This window comes from Danio aesculapii, chromosome 3, assembly GCF_903798145.1.
Source record: "Danio aesculapii chromosome 3, fDanAes4.1, whole genome shotgun sequence".
In the NCBI taxonomy this organism is placed as follows: domain Eukaryota; kingdom Metazoa; phylum Chordata; class Actinopteri; order Cypriniformes; family Danionidae; genus Danio; species Danio aesculapii.
The window spans coordinates 62099238-62118994 of NC_079437.1; the positions used below are offsets into that span (position 1 = coordinate 62099238).

General features: G+C 40.0%; 1 protein-coding gene across 1 annotated transcript; it reads right to left on the minus strand.

The window, feature by feature from the left end:
* Positions 1-252: 252 nt before the first annotated feature.
* Positions 253-18567, minus strand: LOC130221808 (sterol regulatory element-binding protein 1-like). Its single transcript, XM_056454404.1, is given in 17 exon segments — positions 253-2078; positions 4345-4456; positions 6105-6284; positions 8277-8442; positions 9163-9295; positions 12159-12186; positions 12188-12272; positions 13618-13726; positions 14569-14737; positions 15328-15494; positions 16477-16554; positions 16557-16737; positions 16922-17106; positions 17274-17454; positions 17743-17897; positions 18061-18175; positions 18330-18567. Coding segments are annotated over 17 exon segments (2478 nt in total). The 5' UTR covers positions 18543-18567; the 3' UTR covers positions 253-1857.
* Positions 18568-19757: the final 1190 nt, after the last annotated feature.

The following is a 19757-nucleotide window of genomic DNA, read 5'->3' on the forward strand; positions in this document are numbered from 1 at the left end:
TGTGTGTGTGTGTGTGTGTGTGTGTGTGTGTGAGCAGAGCGCCATCTAATGGCCACTGACAGCGCAGGGCTTCACAAAGAAAACAAAAAACACCTGATCTTTTTAGAAGGGCAGATAAATAAATTAAATAATTAATTTAATAATTTTAAAAAGAGGGTCCCGTCGCTGCATCATCACCGGTGTTCAGTGTGCATGATGAACGCGTCATGAATTGTCAGGATAAAAACCAAAGCAGAGGTTCCTGAAGTGAAGAGCTGGCTGTCTGTGTGTGTGTGTGTGTGTGTGTGTGTGTGTGTGTGTGTGTGTGTGTGTGTGTGTGTGTGTGTGTGTGTGTGCGTGTGTGTGCGTGTGTGTGTGTGTACAGGTTTATGTGGCTTACAGGGACACAGAGTTGTATACTGACTTGATTACACGGCTAAATTTGTCTTGTTTCTAGTCCATATATCTAAAAATTCTTAAATCAAGAAGCTTTTTTTGCAGAAATAGATCAAAATGAAGTGAGTTTCTCCTTAAAATGAGCAAAATCATCTGCCAATGGAGGAAGCAGAATTATCTTGTTTTTTGTTCTGAAATAATTGGACTTTTCTTCCCCCGTTGGCAGATTATTTTGCTTGTTTTAATGAAAAACTCACTTCATTTTGACTCATTATTGCTGAAAACAACACTATATATTGTACTTGTCTAGAAAACACTTCTAGATTGAGGAGTTTTTAGATATTTGGACTAGAAACAAGATAAAAACTCTAAGTGAGACTCTGTTTTTTTTGCAGTGTTTGGCCTAGTTATACTCCAAGCTGCTTTACACTGTCCTGTAATTAAAAATGCTTCAAAATCATATTTACGAGGTCTTTGAAATTCAAAATAAGCAGATTTTACTGTATAAAATACATTACACTATAGAGTGTCCTTGTAAACCACGTATACAAGTGTGTGTGTTGGTCAAAGTGCTGTGTGTGTAAGTATATGTGGTTTACAGGGCCACACAGTTGTGGGTATGACTTGGTTGGACTCTATTAATGTGGTTTACGGGGTCACACCTCATGTCCCTCTAATTCAAAATCATAATTAATGAGGTCTTTTGATATTCAAACCTTGCCGCAGGTTGGGTTTATAGGTAGCAGTGGGGGAGGATCATACCATAAGCAGATTTTACTGTATAAAAATACACAACGCCTCTGGGGTGTCCCTGTAAACCATGTATACAACTGTGTGTGTTGGTCAAAGTGCTGTGTGTGTAAGTATATGTGGTTTACAGGGACACACAGTTGTGGGTATGACTTTGTTTGTACTCTATTAATGTGGTTTACGGGGTCACACCTCGTGTCCCTCTAATTCAAATCATAATTAATGAGGTCTTCTGATATTCAAACCTTGCCGCAGGTTTGCTGTGAGGGATGGGTTTATAGGTAGCAGTGGGGGAGGACCATACCATAAGCAGACTTTACTGTATAAAAATAGATAACGCCTCTGGGGTGTCCCTGTAAACCACGTATATAAGTGTGTGTGTTGGTCAAAGTGCTGTGTGTGTAAGTATATGTGGTTTACAGGGACACACAGGATATGACTTAGTTGTATTATATTAAGGTGGTTTACAGGGTCGCACCTCGTGTCCCTCTAATTCAAATCATACTTAATGAGGTCTTTTGATATTCAAATTCTGCCGCAGGTTTCCTGTGAGGGTTGGGTTTAAGGGTAGGGGTGGGCCATACCATAAGTGGTTTTTACTGTATAAAATACATTACACCTATGGAGTGTCCCTGTAAACCATGTATACATGCATGTGTGTGTGTGTGTGTGTGTGTGTGTGTTCATGCCCAGTTTGATGATCATCTGCTGGCAGTCGTGTTGTGTGTGTGTTCAGGTGGAGGTGACGGTGGTGCCGCTGCCCAGTTTGATGATCATCTGCTGGCAGTCGTGTAGTGTGCGTTTGTCTCCCAGTTTCTCCAGTGTGCGCGCGGCGTCCACCAGCATGCCCACCCTCTGCCCAGGAGCCGACAGAAAAGATGGAGGCAGAAACCGACACGCCAGCATCACTGCCTCCGCCTGCTCACGCTGACCAGGATGAAGCTCGCACTCTTCTGAACACACACAGAAACACACACACACACACACACACACACATTGAGTTCAGGGTGGGTAAATAACCCTAATTGGGAGATCATGAAGCATTTCTGGACAAGCAAAAACTATTGTGGGCTTTTCAGAAATAATAACGACTCATTTAAAGGGGTGGTCCACTAGGATATCATATGTTAAACTGTAGCTGATGTGTGATGTAGCTGTGTGAACATAAACAACATCTCTGAATGGAAGACGCTCAAAGTTCAATGCAAAGGGAGACCTTGGCTTTCACAGAGTTAGCTTAGCAAAGCCTACAGCCAATGAAGTTTAGGGACTACAAACAAATACAACTGGGCTAGTGAGATCACAAACGCTTCAGGTTACGCACATTTGCTACATGTAGCGAAGGGGCGTGGCCAGAGACGCTGTAACGTTATTAGCAGAAAAAGCTAATATGTCGACCAAACGCTGCTATTTCCTCAGAGCTTCTTCTGTTTCTGTATTTGGGCTTCCAAAGGACACGACACAAAGACAGAAGTGCTTACAGTTTCATTGTAATTATGTTACAAGTCATTTGCTTTTAAAGTATTTTTACAGTTCTTTATATTGACAATTTGTTCCCTACGTAATAATAATAATAATAATAATAAATTAATAATAATAATAATAATAAATTAATAATAAAATAATAATAAATTAATAATAAAATAATAATAATGATAATAAATTAATAATAATAATAATAATAACAATAATAATAAATTAATAATAATAAATTAATAATAATAATAATAAACAATAATAGTAATAATATTAATAATAACAATAATTAATAATAATAAACAATAATAAAAAATAATAATAATAATACATTAATAATAATAATAATTTAATAAAAATAATATTAATAATAACAATAATAATAATAAATTAATAATAATAATAACAATAATAATAAATTAATATTAATAATAATAATAATAATAATAAACAATAATAATAATAATAATAACAATATTAATAAATTAATAATAATAAATTAATAATAATAATAATAATAATAAACAATAATAGTAATGATATTAATAATAACAATAATTAATAATAATAAACAATAAATAAAATAATAATAATAATAATAATAATAATACATTAATAATAATAATTTAATAATAATAATATTAATAACAACAACAATAATAATAAATTAATAATACTAATAATAATAAAAAACAATAATAATAATCATAATTATTATTATTGCTATTGTTATTATGAAGTAGGATTTTTTTCATTTCTTAATAAGTAGCCAACTGTAAATTACAACAATTAACGATTTCTATGATGCACATATGAGATTAGAATACGCATTAGCTAAGTGGTTTTATGTTTTAGAATAGAATGTGGAATATTTTCAATAACATTTATAAATAAAACAGGCTCTATATGTGCCGTTTACAAATATTTCAATTAATATGGAAAACGAGTGCATGTTTTTACCTAAACTAATATTGGGGTTTTTTTTAAATGCGAGTAAAACAATATAATTTGCACCAAAAAAAATTATGTTTTGTCTATTATGTCTAAAGAAGTAGTTTAGACTCCGTTTAGAGTGTCATTATGAGCGTTTTACGTTATAACTAACGGTTTTGGGAAACACACAATCACTACATCGTTCTTCTCCCAAACGATGCCTCGTACTCTGATAGTTCAGCTGCAAGTTATGTCGTTTTTTGGTAAACACACCCCTGACTGACTGTTTACACAGCGCAAATGTGTGTGCATAAAGGTACGTGACGCTTCCTGGTGTTGTGGAGCCGATCTGCGAATCACAGCACATTATGTTAGCTGACCAATCAGAGCCTTTTGAGGGCGGGCCTTCGGAGGAACTAGGAAATATGACAGTCGTCATCATGTTTGTAGAGTAGCTGTATATAATCAAAGTCAGATATATGAACAAATCACCTGATTTTCTACAAGTGAAGCATGAGCACACACTGCTCTGCATCTTATAAACACAACCACGCCTTAAAAACACACTGTGGACCACCCCTTTAAAGTATGTGTGTGTGTGAGTGAGTGTTTATGCATGTCTGTGTGTGTGTGTGTGTGTGTGTGCATATATGTTTGTATGTATATGCATTTACAGTATGGATGGATGTATTTATGTGTATGCATGTGTGTGTGTGTGTGTGTATATATGTATGCATGTGTGTGTGTTTTGTGGATGTATGTATTTTTATGTGTACACATATCTGCGTGTGTGTGTGTGTGTGTGTTCACCTATTCTGGCTCCAGGAGTGGCGCGGCGGCGCAGACTGCGGTCCAGCAGCTGGTGTGTGCGTGTTGGACTGGCTCCTGCCATTAGTCGCGCTGTGGCTTCATGCAGGAACAACTGCACACACACACACACACAGAGAGAGTTAGGTACACACCATAGAGACATGCTAAAGTAAAATCCAGTGTTTGCCTTGTCTTCCTGAGATTAGCAGAGCCTTGTTCTGTCAGCTGCTCTAAACCGCACAGCCTTCATTATCTTCATGAACTTATTCAGTTTACAGAGCTCGTCTCACAACTGCAGCGACAAACATAAACATAATACACATCTGTCTATATCTGCATCTATACATACAAGACTTAAATATTTATATTTAAATTTAAATATGCAAATCTATAATCTTTATGCAGACATTTTGAAACATTGTTTGAATGTAAAAGCAATTTTAGGATATATATATACACATATATAGATTTATTTATATTTATATAAATAAATAAAACTTTATAAAAACTATATTAAAATAAAATGATTTCTAATAATTTAATATGAACATTAAAGTATTTATATATATATATATTTATACACGCATATATACACGCATATATAAATATTAAAATTCCTGTGGACGCCAGAGGAAGCTGTCTGATAGAGACGTCCGGCTGATTACCCTGATTTATCCAGAACACATCAGACCACAGCTGCTCGACTCACTGCAGAATCAAATGTGCAGCTCCACTCTCCTGTGTCCAGCAGAACTGTTGCTCTCGAGCTCTACAGGGTCAATATACATGACCGACTGCTGGAGACAAACCTCTGCTCACTCCTGCCGATGGCAAATCATTTTCAGTGATGCCAGCAGTGAAATCTTGTACTGTACTTTTACTGTTCTCTGATGAGTCCACCTTCACTGTCTTTCCCACATCCGGGAGAGTTACGGTGTGGAGAAGCCCCAAAGAAGCGTCCCACCCAGACTGCTGATGCCAAGAGTGAAGCATGGGGGGGTCAGTGATGGTTTGGGCTTAATATCATCATGACATTCCCTAGACCCAATACTGGTGCTAGATGGGTGGTGGGTAACAAAAACTACCAACCCATTCTGGAGGACCAAGTGACCCACTGGGTCAAACATTGTGTTCTGAAGGTGGTGCCATGTATCGGGATGATAATGCAGCGACACACACTGCAGGACTGGAGACAGAGTGTCTTGATGAACATGAACATGAAGTTGAACATCTCCTATGGCCTGCACAGTACCCAGATCTAAACATTATTAAGCACTTTAGGGTGTATTGGAGGAGAGAGTCAGGAAAGGTTTTCCTCCAGCAGTATCAGTAGTGACCTGAACACTATTCTGAAGAAGAATGGCTCAGAATACCTCTGGCCGCTGTGCAGGACTCGTGTCTGTCATTCCCAACAGCAGCTGATGCTGGACTGGCCAAAAAAGTAGGGCCATACACCATACTAATGAATTATAGTGCTCTAAAACCAGGTCCAACCCCTGCATATGTGTCTGTAAAGGGTCTCACTCTTTACTCTCCATCAAGCGCTTATAAACACTTTGAGTTTCTGTCTTCTGTTCAACACTATAGCTGATATTTTGAGGAGTTTTCAGCATTCTTCAAAGCATCTCCAATGTGTTCAATAGAAGACAGAAGTGTTCTGATGGAGAGTAAAGAGTGAGTAAATATTCATTTTAGGGTGAACTGATCCTTCAAAGCTGTGTCTTTATATGGCAGTAGTGTGTGTGTGTGTGTGTGTGTACCCTGCGTGTGGCGGGTCTGAAGCTGTGTGCTAGTCTGCGCAGTGAGCTCAGGTCCTGCTGGAATCCCTGCAGTTCAGCCGGAGACGCTGCAGCTGTCGGGGAGGAGCTGCAGATCTGCTGATCACGCCACACGTTTGTCCTCGTCACCAGGAGGAGATCACACAGCAGCAGCTGCACCAGCTACACACACACACACACATCAGAAACATACATCAGAAGTGTGCACACAGACATCAGAAACACAGATAAACACACACACACACACACACACACACACACACACACACACACACACACACACACACACACACACACGCACACACAAAGACAGACTCACACACATATCAGAAAGGAACATTCATATACCTACACACACTCATCAGAGACACACACACACAAACACACACACACACACACACGCACACATCAGAAAAAAACATTCATGTACAAACACACACTCATCAGAAACACACACACACACACACAGAGAGAGAGAAAAACATCAGAAACACACACACACACAGAAAAAAATTCATATACATACACACACTCATCAGAAACACACACACACACACACACACAGAGAGAGAGAGAAAAACATCAGAAACACACACACACAGAAAAAAATTCATAAACATACACACACTCATCAGAAACACACACACACACACACACACACACACAGAGAGAGAGAGAAAAACATCAGAAACACACACACAGAAAAAAAATTCATATACATACACACACTCATCAGAAACACACACACACACACACACGCACACACACACACACACACAGAAAAAAATTCATATACATTAACACACATCATAAACACACATTCATGCATATACACACACACATCATAAACACACACACACACGCATACACACACACACACACGCATACACACACACACACACACACACACACACACACACACACACACACAGAAACATCAGAAAACACGCGCACACATCAGAAAACAAACACACACAAAAAAAAACATTCATATACACACACACACTCACCATAAAACACACACACACATACATACACAGAAACATCAGAAAACATGCACACACATCAGAAAACGCGCACACACACAGAAAAAAAAAAACATTCATATACACACACACACACACACACAGAAATATCAGAAAACACGCGCACACATCAGAAAACACACACACACAGGAAAAAAAAAACATTCATATACACACACACACACACTTACCTTAAAAAAACACACACACACACACATACACAGAAACATCAGAAAACACGCGCACACATCAGAAAACACACACACACAGAAAAAACATTCATATACACACACACACACACACCATAAAAAACACACACACACACACACACACACACACACACACACACACACACACACACACACACACCATACACACACACACACAACAGTATTGTACATGCTGTGTCTAAACCTCTGCTTCAGGGCTGCACAGTGCTGTATAATTATCATCAATAATGGTGTGCGCAGTTTCCTTATGGCAGAGAGGGGCGGCGTGGTGGCAAGAAGGTCACTGGTTCAAGCCTCGGCTGGGTCAGTGTGTGTTTCTGTGTGGAGTTTGCATGTTCTCCCCGTGTTGGTGTGGGTTTCCTCCGGGTGTTCCGGTTTCCCCCCACAGTCCAAACACATGAGCTATAGGGGAACTGATCAACTAAACTGACTATAGTGTGTGTGAATGAGTGTGTACGGGTGTTCCCCAGTACTGGGTTGCAGCTACAAGGGCATCCGCTGTGTAAAACATATGCTGGAATAGTTGGCGGTTCATTCCGCTGTGGTGATCTCTGCTGAATAAGTGACGAAGCTGAAGGAATGATGTGACAGAGAGGGGTTATGAATGTGCAGTCTCTTCTCTAGAGTAATGTTCAGAACACTCAGCAGCATCGTGCAGCCCTGATCTGCAGACGACTCCACAATATCACTGACATGATCATAACAGCAGGACCCAGACGTGTGTATTCAGAGAGCGGGGGCAGACTGGAGTCTCAGTGGTGCAGCTCTGTGTTGCACTGCAGGAACATTGCACACTACACACACATGCAATGCAACTACAATGCACTACAGCTCCGTCCAGGACACACACGTGTGCGCAGACACACACACACACACACAGACACACACCACAGACAGACCTTGTCGAGTGTGTTGGCGCTGCAGTGCGGGCCGAGGTTCAGGCTGTCTCTGAACAGAACACTGGCTCTCTCGCAGTAGCTCAGGCTCAGCTGCTGACTCTCAGGTTTGGCCAGCAGGGTGCGCACCGCTTTGAACACGTTCACACACGCTTTCGGGAGAGGACTCCTGCAACACACACACATACACACATTTAGATCAATGCATGAACACACACAACACACACATCAGAAACACACATCAGAAACATACTCGCACACATCAAAAATGCGCTCACACACACACACACACACACACACAAACTTCACAAAAACACGTCAGAAACACACAAACATAAACAACAGAAAAAACACACCAGAAAACACACACACCTGAAACACACAGACATAAACATCAGAAAACACACACACACACACACACACACACACACACACACGCACACACACACCATAATCACACACACACACATATATATCAGAAACACACAGGTCAAAAACAGACACACATCTGAAACACACAGACATAAACATCAGAAAAAACACACACACACACACACACACCAGATACACACACACGCACACCATAATCACACACACCATAATCACACACACACACATATATAAGAAACACACGCACACACCAGAAACACACACACATGTCAGAAACAGGACAAACATCAGAAACACACACACACACACACACACACACACAACACAACACACACGCACACACACATCAGAAACCACACACACAAACACCAGAAACACACACATCAGAAACACACATGTAAGAAACAGACACACATCAGAAACACACACACACCACACACACACATCATCAGAAACACACACACAGACAGACAGACAGAGAGTGTGTGAAGCGTCTCACTCTGCGGACTGCAGGCTGCGTGGTAATGCTCCACCGCTGGGTAAAGTCTCCTCGGCCGCCGCGTCCTCTCCCTGCAGCCAATTAATGACCACCACCACCATTGAGGACCACCACTTAGAGTGCGGGTCACAGCCTGGAGGTCAAGGACACAGCGGAGATCAGGCACACACACACACACACACACACACACACACACACACCACACACACACACACACACACACACACACACACACACACACACAGTGTCCTTCATTTACCCTGAATATCTTCAGCTTCAGTGAAAACCATCAGGCCCTATTTCTACCCTGTTGTCTTGCCTTGTTATGTCTTGTTTCTGGCCCAAATATCTACACAATGTTCAATCAAGAAGCTCTTAGTAGATGAGCAAGTAAATATTCAGAAATAATGAGTCTAAATTAATCTGGAAGAGCTTTAATGCGCTTCAATAGTGTTGGAAACAGTAACAGTGTTGGAAAAAAATGCTAGATATTACTATTTCAAGCCTGTGTTACTGTTAACATAACACACACATAACACACACTTTCCCATTACTCTCCTTATACAGGGTTTCTGCAGATATCATCATGTCAACTTTAAGACCTTTTTAAGAGCATTGAGTATTAAATGTAGACCTGTATCACAATATTAAAAGCAGGCATACACATGAAGAGGAAAATGCTACATTAGTGGTAAAATAAATGTATTCTGATTGAACAGTACTGAAGACAGGGGAGATCCACCATTGAACTACAGGAAAAACAAACAAACAAACATCTTAAGGCTATCGCCGCATCGCGCACCTCACGAAACGGACGAGGCTTTTATACTTGACGCGTTCGCCATTGAGATATTCTTTGAAACGACAGGGGGCGGTCAAAAGAAACCCACTGTAAAGTCAGACGGATAAACAGAGAAGTAGGAAGTTTCCGGAACTCCGTCATATCATTATTATCAGTGAAGACTTTTAAACTAATCGCTTTTTATTGTTTTTCATCTTTTATTTTAACGATTATAAAGATTTTTAGAACTATTCAAGATGTTTTTAAATCAAACTTTGAGGCATCACTTGGTTTTGTTCATATCTCAGACAGTTCTACCTAATAAAGTTAAATATTAATGCTACAGAACATGGGTTGCTCTATAATATATCTTATTATGGCAAGAATAAAAGCAATAAAAGTACACTTACTAAAAACACTGACTTTTATTTAGCCCACTTAACAGTTCACACACTACTGTCTGACTAGTCTCTGTCCTCTACTTATAAGCTAAAAAGGCAATAATGATCCAACATTCCTGACCATTCTCACCAATAAAGCCTAGAAATTGGCCATCAGTATACTGTAAACCGACAGGTTCATATGTTCATTTACAGTTATTTAATTTTAGTTTGTAACTATTAAATTGTTTTAAATTGAAACTTGTAACATCTACATCAGTGTAAAAGCTATAAATGGTGGAAAAACATATTCTGTAATATTAAAACACCTGAGTCTCCACTTTTGCCTGGCCCTCTCTTTTGTTTTAATAAACGTATCCCTCAGGTTTTTCCAAACTTTTACAAAAACTTTCCTCCTTTCCCACTGCTGTGGCAGAATTACTGGTCATCTGGTTCTCCTTATGATCACGCATGGACGGATCATACAGATGTCTGTTACAGTCGTACCTGTTTCAGACAAAACCTCTTCAGTGTTTCATATTTAACTCAAATCAAACGTGGCGCCGCTGGAACTGTTCATCCGAGTCCTAAAAAATTTAGTGAGCTCGCGCGCACCCAAAGCGGAACTCCGCAAACACAGCGATGACGTCACATTCGCCGCGCGCACTGAGTTCAGGAACAGACAGCTGATTGGCTATTGCATGTTGGTCTCATTTGTAGTTTGTAATACTGCAAATTACATTGGACTAGTGAACTAACAGACACACAACACCACGAAAACCAAGCAACAACAACAAACAAGGATTTCTATGAGTATTAGATGAAAAGAATAAATAAGACCTGTGCAAAAAATATTTAAGACCTACAACTGCCAATTTAAGACTTTATAAGGCCTAAATTTAGATTTTTTTAATTTTGGACTTTTTAAGACCCCCCGCGGGAAACCCTGTAAAAAGTAACTAAGTAATAAATTTAGTTTTGCTTTATTACATAAAAAGTGAATTAAGATTGGAAATATATTTACTTTTGTCCCAACATTGCATTTAAATGAACTGAAAGTCTTTCAAGCGCAAAGTCTGTTTATACAATGGTTGCCTAGCAACATAAAAAGCACAGTGCACTGCTCTTTACTAAAGTCTACAAAAGTGCACATCACGTTTTCAGGACTGAAATGAGTGTTTGGTGGGATCGGTCTGGCTCTGGTTAGTTTTGTGCTTGTATTTTGATGAACACTATTCATTTTAAGCTGGAAAACATACGAGTCTATGAGGTTTGCTCTCTGTTTTACAACTGGTGGATCATGAAAAAAAATCTCTGTATTTACACAATGCTCTATTGGACTATTCTGTCAAGGCATCAGGTAACGTTAACAGAATTTTAAATGTTTATTACTGTAATATTATTTTTAATACATTGTAATATTTTGTTGCCAAGTTATTGTTAACAAAATTTAGCGGTTTTGTTTTCTAAAACGTTTCGTGGACAGATCATGACCGTAACACATTAGCTTCATTATAAATGTAATAAATAGATGCTTGTTTGTAGTACATTATCCTTATTAATGCTCTTTTTCTTGCTCATTCTGCAGCCATACTGAGCTGATGCATTCTGGGAGATTTTTCAATCCCATTCATTTGTAGTGTTGGTCCTGAAAACATCTACACCTGCAAGACCTACAAGATGAAGAGATTTTGTACACCCTGACGGCTTCACTTAAACACTCGATGCGAGAGGATGAGCTAGAACTGTGATGGGGCATTATCTGGATCAGCCAGCAGTGTTGTTATTATTCTGCTGATACAGAACTCCTCAATGCATCAGTATATGAAGCTGACCTGTGACGGTGGCCATGTTGGAGCCGATTGGCGAAGGATTGTGTTGTGTGGCTCCGGCTGCCGTCTGCGGCACTGGTCAACAACTGCAGGTATTCAAGAGCGTCCGAGAACTCACTGTCAACACACAACACACACACACACCACACACACACACACCACACACAGGCACAATATTAACACTACAGATGAGACAGATTCAGAAGAGTAACGGGCACAAATAAAGACATTTTATTAAATTTTCGAGATGCAAATTTATTTTTTTAGGATTCCTTCATGATTCTGAATAGATAGCATAACAAAATAAGCACAAATAGTATTTACAAGATTTTACCTCTTTGTTTTTTTTTTTTTTTTTGTTGTTTTTTTTAAAAAGAGTTTTACAAAAGTCTTGTCTTTAATCTAATTTTTATGATCAACAAATATTAACTGGACTTCTAGTTGATGATTTGGTATCAGAAGTGTCTTATATGAAAGGTAAAGGCCTCTAGATGAGGCTTATTTGAGCACAATAAAATCTGATCATGTCTTGATTATTGATGATTTGATTAGGACAGTAAGGTCTGACTCTGCTTAGACTAAAGTCTGCTCACTGAACCTTCAATAATGTCCAGTATAGATATGTGCTCATGCTGCAGTGGAAACAGAATGAATATTGTGTCTGACTCCATCATGAGCTTGGAGGACTGCATCCATACATCTCTGACTCAAATCACTGATTAATAAAGTCATCTGGAATGGTGAAGAAAGCCTTCTTGCAGGACTCCCAGAGTTCATCAAGAGTCTTTGTGTTCATCTTCAACGCCTCCTACATCTTACCCCAGATGTGCTCAATAATGTTCATGTCTGGTGACTGGGCTGGCCAGTCCTGGAGCAGCTTCACCTTCTTTGCTTTCAGGAGCTTTGATGTGGAGGCTGAAGTATGAGAAGGCGCTATCCTGCTGGAGAATTGTCCCTCTCCTGTGGTTTGTAATGTAATGGGCAGCACAAATGTCTTGATACCTCAGGCTGTTGATGTTGATCATCCACTCTGCAGATCTCTCGCACGCCCCCATACTGAATCATGAAACCCCAAACCATGATTTCTCCTTCACCAAACTTGACTGATTTCTGTGAGAATCTTGCTCCATGCGGGTTCCAGTAGGTCTTCTGCAGTATTGGTGATGATTGAGATGCAGATCAGCAGATGATTCAGCAGAGAAATCCACCTTCTGACACTTTATGATCAACTAGAAGTCCAGTTATTATTTGTTGCTCTTACAACTGGGATCAACGACAAGACTTTTGTCAGGGAGCGTACACACATTCATTCACACACACATACTATAACACAAGTGTGTATGTATAACAAAACAAGCAGTGAATGTGTAGCAGAGTGGTGAGAATGTGCACACATACACACAATTACACACACACACACACACACACACACACACACACACACACACACACACACACACACCCGTCTCCATCAGCGAGGCTCTTGTCTCCTCTGGGTTGAGCCACACAGTATAGCGCCTTCTCCAGCAGATGCTCTCGAAACGCCTGGGTCACCTGAGCCAATGGGTCAACTGCAGACAACCACAACACACACACACTCATTATTAGCACACAACACAAATAACACAGCTCCTTTAAAGTGTACGCACTGCAAAAACACAAGAAACAATCTTATTTCTGGCCAAAAAACTGTGTTGATATTAACTCTTAATGCCAGTTATTAGAAATGAGGAGGCCCACATGGAATCTGCGCACGCTGTTTATTTACTTGTGTAAATGTGTGTAAATTTATATTTATTGAGTTTTTAAATTAATTTCACTAATGTTATTGTGATTTAATAATGGTAATATTAAAATGTTCATGTGATTTATTTACAATAAACTGTGTAGAGTAATATTTTCTGTCTATTAGTAGATCTATTATACAGGAGACTTGCTTTGTTTACCAATAAAGTGGATCTATTTGGATTTGCATTGTAAACATTTAATAAAAATTTTAAAAGGTATTATTTATTATTCATATATTAAGTTATGATATATTAAGTTTATATATATGATAAGTTTTATATATAAGTTTTATATATTTAGTTATGATACTCCTAAAATAATTTAGCAAAAATCTGCAGATTTTTTACCAAATTGTCAGCAGAAATAGGAAAAATGTCTGCAGATTCTGTCTGGCCCTAGAAATGAGTTATTAAAACTATTATGTTTATTATGTTTAGATATGTGTTGAATTTCTCTCTGTTAAACAGAAATTGGTGAAAAAATATACAGGAGTGTGAATAACGCTGACTGTTTAACTGTATCTTCTGCACCGGCTGATCATCGGTCTTGTGTTTCTAGTCTGAATCTCCCCAAATCTCTCATTTATTCCTCATATGTGAGGATGATTATATTCTCTGCTGCGGACCTGAGTTTCCGGCCTGGCTGTAGATGCTCTCCTTTGGGGTGCTGCGGATGGTCCAGTCCTCGTCCACGAAGAAGCGGTGACCCAGAGGGTGACACAACCACTGCATGGCCGGCGGGACGCTGCCGCTCGGGGACAGACAGGCCTGACGCGCGCTACTCAAAAACACTCGCTAAAAAACACACACACAAACACCATTTACCACATGAAGAACTCACACACACTGTAAAAAGAGAGATTTTGTGTTGCGTTTATAAAATAACGAGTCAAAATAATTGAGGTTTTCCTTAAAACAAGCAAGGGTTTCTGTGAGTGTTAGTTAGGGTTAAGGTTAGGGCTAGGGTTAGGCCACTATCATTAACCTGAGAGAAGTCTGTGTAACATCCTCACTAACATAGTGAAAAATGTGTGTGTGCGTGTGTGTGTTTGTGTGTGGTGTGTGTGTTGTGTTTAGTTATACTTAAGGGCTTGATTGTCCTCACTTATAAAGTGAGATATCAATAGGAGCCACTAATGTTGACATTTCACTGCTCCACACTACTTAAAGGTGCTTTTAAATCAGTCAGAAGATGTTTTTATTAGTGTCTAATGATGTGCAGTTGATTCTGTGAGAGTCGGTTAGGGTTAAGGTTAGGGCTAGGGTTAGGCCACACACAGGATAATGAACCTGAGAGAAAAGCAATAGAAGTCTGTGATACGCCCTCACTTAGATAGTGAAACAAACACGTGTGTGTGTGTGTGTGTGCGTGCGTGCGTGCTTACAGTAGTGAAGTGCAGCAGGCGGGGCAGGCTAGTTTTGACCCGTAGGGCTGCAGACACATAGATTTCGGCCAGTGTGGCCACAGGGAGGCAGTCTCCAGCACACTCGGCCAGATTGAGGGCACTCAAAGCCATGTGGATCGCAGAAAGGTGGCTTCCTCCCAGCTTACCTGCCCACACACATACAAACACAGGAAGATTTAGCACGTGTGGGTTAAAGTGTGTTGCAGTATTCTGTCTGCAGTACAGTAGCAGAGCTCACACCGGGCAATTTTGTGTTTAATAGGCATCTAATAGACATCTAGCATTGATGACTTGGCTAAAACGAGGCTTAATTTGCGCTGTCGGTGAACATAGAGTGTCTAACAACAGCCCAAAATAAGACTAATCATCAAATAGACAGATTAAACAGACTTCACATGTGTAGTTATTTATCCCTTTAATACCCTGACAGCTAAATTTAGCCTTGATTTAACCAAGACATCATGTTTAGATGTCTATTAGACATCTGATAGACATCTATTAGACATCTACAAAGCATTTATTAAACATATATTAGACATCTATTAAGCATTTACTAGAATCTATTAGACATCTAATTGATTTATATCAAGCATCTAGTAGACATCTATTAGATATATTTTAAGTATCTGATAGACATCTATTAGACATCCACAAAGCATATATAAAGCTATATTACACATCTATTAGAATCTATTAGACATCTAATTGATTTATATCAAGCATCTAGTAGACATCTATTAGATATATATTAAGTATATATTACACATCTATTAAGCATTTATTAGAATCTATTAGACATCTAATCAATATAAATTAAGCATCTAGTAGCCATCTATTAGATATATATTAAGCCTATTAAACATCTATTTGGCATCTACTAAGCATGAATCAGACCTTTATTAGACCTTTATTAAGCAACTATTAAGCATATATTAAGCATCTATTAGACATCTAATAAGCATATATTTAACATCTATTAGACATCTATTAAGCATATGTTAAGCATATATTAGACCTCTACTAAGCATCTTTTAGACGGTGGCAGTAGGGGAGATAAACCATAACAGCAAAAACTCAAATAAATATATAACAAAAAGGAAATAATAAAGGTGTCAGTCAGTGTTGTACCGGTCATGTGCAGCTGGTGCAGGCGGTGGTAGACCAGCGCAGCGTCGCGGCAGCTCTTGCAGTTGTCCTCCTGCAGGGGCGATCCGGTCTCAGCATTCCGGCTCGCGAGGCTAACCAGCGGCCGACCCACAGTCTCTGCAGACACAGACGTAGTGCCGACCACAGCACCGCACAGGCCAGATCCAGCTGAGACGTGGGCAGAGGACGACCCAGAGCCTTCAGACACGTCCTCAGGTTCTGGGACGCCTGCGCAAAATCACCCTGGTGGAGGAAACAGATTAAGATAAATCAGAGGTCTCTGAAGACACGTACAAATAGAGAATGTCAAGTCTTCATCAAGTCTGATTATAATAAATACGATTAATCAATGTTTAGCATTAGAGGCTGGAAATATTCTGGAAATTCCATGATGGTGAACTCTGACCCCCAGATGAGTGTTACTTACTCTGGCCAGGTCCAGATCTGCCTGTTTGCGGTGTCTCCAGAAGAGGACGGAGGACTCGGAGTGAGGTCTGGTCACTGGTTCTCCATACACCAGCAGCCGGATCAGAACTCCAGCCACCAGCACACCGTTCAGCAGCCACACCAGAAGAGTGGGCAACATCCAGTCCATCCAGCCCCACGACTCGCCTGCGCACACACACAGATTCAGTTAGGGATATTATATAGTTAGTGAAATACTTTAAACCATAACCTATTAGAGTGGACACAGCCTAATATAATAAATACACACATTTATAAAGTAAATAAACAGACTTCTCTGAGAGCAGATTCAGTGTGTGCGGGTCTATATTGACCTGAGTCCGGTACGGCCAGCATGCTCCTCCCTGCAGCGTTTCCCGCCACCGAGGCTCCAGCGCTGCTCCATCCTCCACACAGCAGTGACGCCAGTGGGTTAAAGGACAGAAACAGCAGAGTAAAGGCGCACAGAGCCATGCGGGAGCGGTCCAGCATCCCTCCAGCCCTCTCCACCACTGCCTAATACACACAAAGCATAGCCATATTCCTGTAGGGTCTGTCCTTCAGCAATTAAACACTTTGCATCATGTGTTAGGCTTGAAAACATATTAAATATTCTCGTTGCGATTAACTGCTGACACTTGTCATGCATGGGTCAATTTTACCATGCGGTGCTTCTTGTCTGGTGTGAAACCCACTTTATATCATATCTCAATCCGCCAATGAAGATTATTGATTCGATTAATAAAAACAAGCCTTATACCTCATTAGTGGATGAGCAAGTCATTGATTGTGAGAGTGTGTTACCTTGCTGTCCTCCGCCATGGGGCTGTCGGGCTCCGAGTCGCTGCTGTGCTGTGAGTATGGGCCGCTGGATTGAGGAGAGCCCACGTCTGAAGCTGGGGGAGTGGGGATTTCTGGCTTCACGTCCACCTCCATGGTCACCAGATCCTTCAGAGACTCTGCGGAGGGAAACCAGCGTTATTAATGGACACCCAGTGAGTCTGTGCATGCAGAAAGATGCAGATTTTTTTTTTTAACCAATCATTGAGTCTATTTATTTATTTGATAAAATGGTCCATGTTGACTTGGCATTGGATTTACGGCGGCTGGAAGTGATCTTACTGTTCTTCTGGATGTTCATTTTGAGGGCCATGTTCTCCTGCTTCAGCTTCTGGTTGGACTGCTGAAGGTATCGGATGTACTCGATGGCTTTCTTCAACACCGCAGACTTATTGAGCTGCAAACGAGAGAAGATTCATCTCAGAAAGACACTTTAAAGCTCAAACCAATACATCAATGAAAGCTTATTTATTCAGATTTAATGCAATGTATTAACCGTTTGAGTGTCTTTGTGATGTATACGGCAGTGTAGACTGATAATGAACGCTGACCTTAGCTTCAGTTCCAGCCACCAGGTCTTTGAGCTCTAAAATCTTGTCGTTGATGGAGGATCGGTAGCGTTTCTCGATGGCGTTGTGAGCGGTGCGTTTCTCGCCCTTGTGTGGTTGGCAGCCTGGTTTCCCACTGATGGCGATACGGTTGATGGGCAGCTTTTCTGTGTCCACCACCAGAGGGACAGTGGTCAGGATGGTGCCTCCACTCATCAGTGCCTGACAACACAACACAACACAAAATAAACAACGCAGTTCTACATTTAGATTTCAATGCTAAAACTGGTATCTGCAAATATTGGCAGGTCACGCGTACCAAATAAACAGAAATCGGAATCAGTATATATCGGTATCGGCAGGTCACACTTATCAAATAAACAGAAATCGGAATCAGTATATATCGGTATTGGCAGGTCACACTTATCAAATAAACAGAAATCGGAATCAGTATATATCGGTATCGGCAGGTCACACGTACCAAATAAACAGAAATCGGAATCAGTATATATCGTATCGGCAGGTCACACGTACCAAATAAACAGAAATCAGAATCAGTATATATCGTATCGGCAGGTCACACGTACCAAATAAACAGAAATCAGAATCAGTATATATCGGTATCGGCAGGTCACACTTACCAAATAAACAGAAATCAGAATCAGTTATATCGGTATCGGCAGGTCACACTTACCAAAAACGGTGAAATCGGAATCAGTAAATATCGGTATTTGCAGGTCAAACTTAACAAAGAAAATGAAATTGCAATCGTAAAATATCGGTATCGGCAGGTCACACTTAAAGAAAAAAAGAAATCAGTGCTAACAGGCTCAGTCTTCCTCTTTATTACTGACTCACAGCGGCCTCTGCTGGACAACATAAGACAACCGCTGGTTAGATTATAATATTACACTTTAAATATGTAAACATAAACACTCCGTCAGGCTTTAGGGTGACATCAAATGTGGTTTAATCTATTACTCTTCATACTTAAACAAAAACATTTGGGGTTTCCCCCTCTGATGACACGTACAAAGGGAGAATGTCTATCAAAGTGCTTCCTTCATCAAGTCTGATATATAATAATAAATACACACCGCTGACACACAACTGGGTTTAAACCCTGCATAAAAGTCATTTTATCAATAGGTGCCCTTTAAAATGTTCAATACTTTAAAATAAAATGTATTATTGTTATTAAATGTATTATATTATTCAAATGCCTGTGTTTTCCAGGACATGTAATATATAAACACGGGCAGGACATGAAGATTGGAGGATTTCAGCAGAAGAATTAAGGAGGACCAGTGTCTGCATGTGTGCTGGCCCGAACAACTGGAGCTTCAGTGGAAGCACAAACACACACTGTAGCAATACACACACACACACAAACACACACACACACACTGAAAAAAAGGGGAAAGATGCTTC